Source organism: Pinus tabuliformis, chromosome J (assembly GCF_031772625.1).
Source record: "Pinus tabuliformis cultivar Carrire ecotype Pingquan chromosome J, CPIR1, whole genome shotgun sequence".
Classification (NCBI taxonomy): domain Eukaryota; kingdom Viridiplantae; phylum Streptophyta; class Pinopsida; order Pinales; family Pinaceae; genus Pinus; species Pinus tabuliformis.
In genome coordinates this window covers 1,194,580,315-1,194,583,701 of record NC_142295.1, presented here as the reverse complement: position 1 = coordinate 1,194,583,701, position 3,387 = coordinate 1,194,580,315, and the positions used below count along the sequence as shown (strand labels likewise).

The 3,387-nt window shown below is 37.7% G+C and overlaps 1 protein-coding gene across 1 annotated transcript; it reads left to right on the top strand.

Annotated features, from left to right (window-relative positions):
• Window positions 1–288: 288 nt before the first annotated feature.
• LOC149231377 (protein kinase STUNTED-like) lies at window positions 289–2,697 on the top strand. Its single transcript, XM_089376290.1, has 7 exons — window positions 289–446; window positions 575–696; window positions 994–1,109; window positions 1,281–1,383; window positions 1,467–1,622; window positions 1,725–1,874; window positions 2,081–2,697. The coding sequence occupies exons 3-7, from the start codon at window positions 1,078–1,080 to the stop codon at window positions 2,351–2,353; spliced, it is 714 nt and encodes a 237-aa protein (XP_089232416.1). The 5' UTR covers window positions 289–446; window positions 575–696; window positions 994–1,077; the 3' UTR covers window positions 2,354–2,697.
• The last annotated feature ends 690 nt before the right edge of the window (window positions 2,698–3,387 follow it).

The window sequence follows — 3,387 nt, the reverse complement described above, 5'->3', positions numbered from 1 at the left end:
GGTAGTTCTTAACCAAAAATTTCCCAAAAGGGCGACTTCGGGACTGATTACAGAGAAAGGAGAATCAGTACCTGGATGGCCCCTCTTACGTGGAGCCGATTCATTGACCAAGCTTCCTACTCCACAGTCTACATCAAAACAAACATCTGTAGTTGAATGGGCACTACAGTTGCCAAATAGGCTTACACAGGCAACTGGAGAGCTTCATTTGAAAGGACAGATTATGCAGAAGGTTTGCACCTATGAACATGAAGCTCGGTCTTCAAATGAGGTAGCACCAATTGCAGCATGCTCTAAAGAAGAAGGGTTTCCTTGCAGTCAGCAGAATGATTCTGATCGAGAAGAAAATTGTTTGGCAAGGAGATTAGAGTTCCTTTGTCTAAGTAAAACCTGCAGGCATTTTACATATCAGGAGTTGCAATCTGCTACTTCTGGTTTTTCAACAGGTTGCATTTGTAGTTTTCCTCATGGAGTTTTTCATTTCTGTGCTTCTGTTTTGAATGGGAAATTTCCCTTGAAATGTATATTAACCTTGTGAACTCAATTCAATTATGTAACATCCTTATTCTTGTAGGGAATTTTATAGGAAGAGGAGGCTGCAGTAAGGTGTACAGAGGATTTCTTCCTGATGGACAATCGGTGGCAGTGAAAATCTTGAATTCATCATCCAAAACAGAGCAAGAGCTTCTTTCTGAAGTTGAGATTCTTACTCTATTGAAGCACAACCATGTCATTACACTTATCGGTTACTGTGCAGAAGGCCTTAACCACCTTCTGGTGTATAATTTTTTATCCAGAGGAAACCTTGAAGAGAATCTCCATGGTATATACTCAAAGTATTGCATTTTAAGAATCATGAAATCGTGTAGAAATATTAAGCAGTAGTACGTTTTAAGCATCATAGTGTTATTTATTGTATGGCAGGGTCTTTCATTTTCTCTTTTCTGAGATTTGATTATAGTCCTAGCTATTGACTATGTATATATTTTTCAGGAGGAGAGGAAAAGCCAATACTTCCTTGGAAAGTGCGATTAAAAGTGGCTGTAGGAGTTGCTGAAGCATTAGATTACTTGCATAATGGCTTTTCTCAATCTGTCATTCATGGAGAGGTAAAGTCTTCCAATATCTTGCTTTCTGAAGAGTTTGAACCACAGGTATAAATCTTTTTACTGCAAGAAGAATCAAGACTAAATTGCACAATTCAGTATTTGAAGAGATCTTAGTGATCTAGACTTGTAAACTGAAACTTGGAATTCTGCACTAATGAAAAATTTCAACAGAATTAATGTGCGTGTTATTATAATAGTTGTCAAATTTTGGGCTAGCAAGGTGGGCACCAACATCTTAATATATCACTTGCAGCGATGTTTTAGGAACATTTGGGTATGTAAGCATCTTCCCAGTTTCGATTGGCCATTTTCAGATTAAAGCTATCCAATTTGTAAATTCACTAATTGTGATTGTAGTTTGACAGGTATCTTGCTCCAGAATACTTTGTTTATGGAAAGGTTAATGAGAAGACGGATGTGTATGCATTTGGTGTGGTCCTTCTTCAGCTAATAACTGGAAGGAAGCTAATTGATACAGCAAGTCCCAAGGGTCAAGAAAGCCTGATTATGTGGGTAAGTCTTGGTTTTTACAGTTGACTCTCTTCTTCATGTTTATTTATATTGATTATCCTTATTAGGGGCTCATGTTTAACCTTCTGTAAATGTTGAAACCAGGCAAGACCACTCTTACAGGATGGGAATATCGAAAGTCTTGCTGACAAATGTTTGCAAAATGTTTATGATACAAATGAAATGCATAGAATGATGCTTGCTGCTACGCTTTGTCTAAGGGAAACATCTCATTACCGTCCTTGCATGAGCCGAGTAATTTATCTTCCTCTATTCATTTCTATATGCTTCAGGGGCTTGTTTTTACTACCTCGTGTGTTTTTTGAGGGTATTCTTTACCTGCAAAAATTACTTTAGGGTGCAATTTCTCTTACATTTTCTTTTAGCTATAAAACACTCTATGTTAACCACATCTATTCATCTCTGCTTACTCTTTAATACCAAGATATGATTAATGGCAGATTTTAAAACTACTACAAGGAGAAGATGAGAGGACTGACTGGGCGTGGTGCCAGAATACAATGATCAAAGATATGGATACTTCAGATGAGGATGACATTGTAGAAAATCAGGGGGGGCATGATATACAAACCCATCTCACCCTTGCCATGCTTGGGGTGGATGATGATACGGTATCACTTAGTAGCACAGATCATAGTGTGGGCATTTTGCCAACAAACAATTCTTTGGAAGATTACGGACTGCGCCGATGTAGCAATTCATCAAGCTTTTAATTCAAGATTAAAAGAAGTGAGTTTTGTTGCCAGCAATACATTTGTTTATGGTTGCTTTATAAGTTTCCCATGGCCACAGTGGTTTCATATTCTTATATGGCCAGGAATGTGACGTATTATGCTAGACCTCAAAGAATAGCTAAGGATTGTATGAAAACTAGGGGATTGAACAATAACATTGACTTCGTTAAAGCATTCCTTGAAGTTAGAAGCAAGTTCATGGGCGGAAAGGAAGATCAAGATGTCAGTACTCCATTATCTTGGCTGCAGATCTGAGCAATGTTTGACTAGTTGGCATCTTTTGTTCGCATGCTGATTTTTTCAGTGTCGTGTCCACATTTCTACTTTTTACTGTCAATCTCATGTAAATAGTGAAAATGGATCTACGGTGTTCATTACACTGCTCTGGGTAGACAAGTACCAAGAAGAGTAACTTTTTGGTAATGCTACTATATTGTCAATTCAGAAGTGGTGGAGAGAACCGTAGAAAGAACTACCCACTACTAACCAGTTCTCATGGATGCCAGGTTGATTGATCAAATGGATCAAATGTGCTGAAGCTTGAGATCCTTCTTTGATGCGCCATAAGGGCCATGCCTGATGCGTTTTTGGTCTAACAAAAGGACCAAGGGTTCACATAGTTAATGGTTAGCATTCACCAACTATTAAAACAGAGTAGCCATGTCTAACTTTCAAATTTCATTTATAACACTAGCAATTTTTATTGCATAATATCAGGAATGAACAGATGCAGGGTTTTCAAGATTCAGGTTGAATATCACAGAAGACAATGCAAAGGTGTACCGGTGAATACTATGGTATTAATGAGAATCAAAAGTTAAAAGCTACACAGTAGAATGCATTTATTCATCTTCAAGGATATCACAGCACACACCACACTGCATTTTCACTTTTCATCCATAGAAATGTTTCCATCGATGGAAGGATTTATGGTTAACAATAGCAGTAACTAAAGACCTTGTCACCATACTAATGTGCATATTCATCACTTATTGTAAAGGACTGAACCTAAT

Excerpts from the sequence above, each read along its gene's own strand:
- LOC149231377 (XM_089376290.1), top strand. The coding sequence starts at position 1,078 with ATGGCTTTTCTCAATCTGTCATTCATGGAGAG. Across the intron at positions 1,384-1,466 it reads GATGTTTTAGGAACATTTGG|TTTGACAGGTATCTTGCTCC; the intron begins GTATGTAAGCAT and ends TTGTGATTGTAG. Across the intron at positions 1,875-2,080 it reads ACCGTCCTTGCATGAGCCGA|ATTTTAAAACTACTACAAGG; the intron begins GTAATTTATCTT and ends GATTAATGGCAG.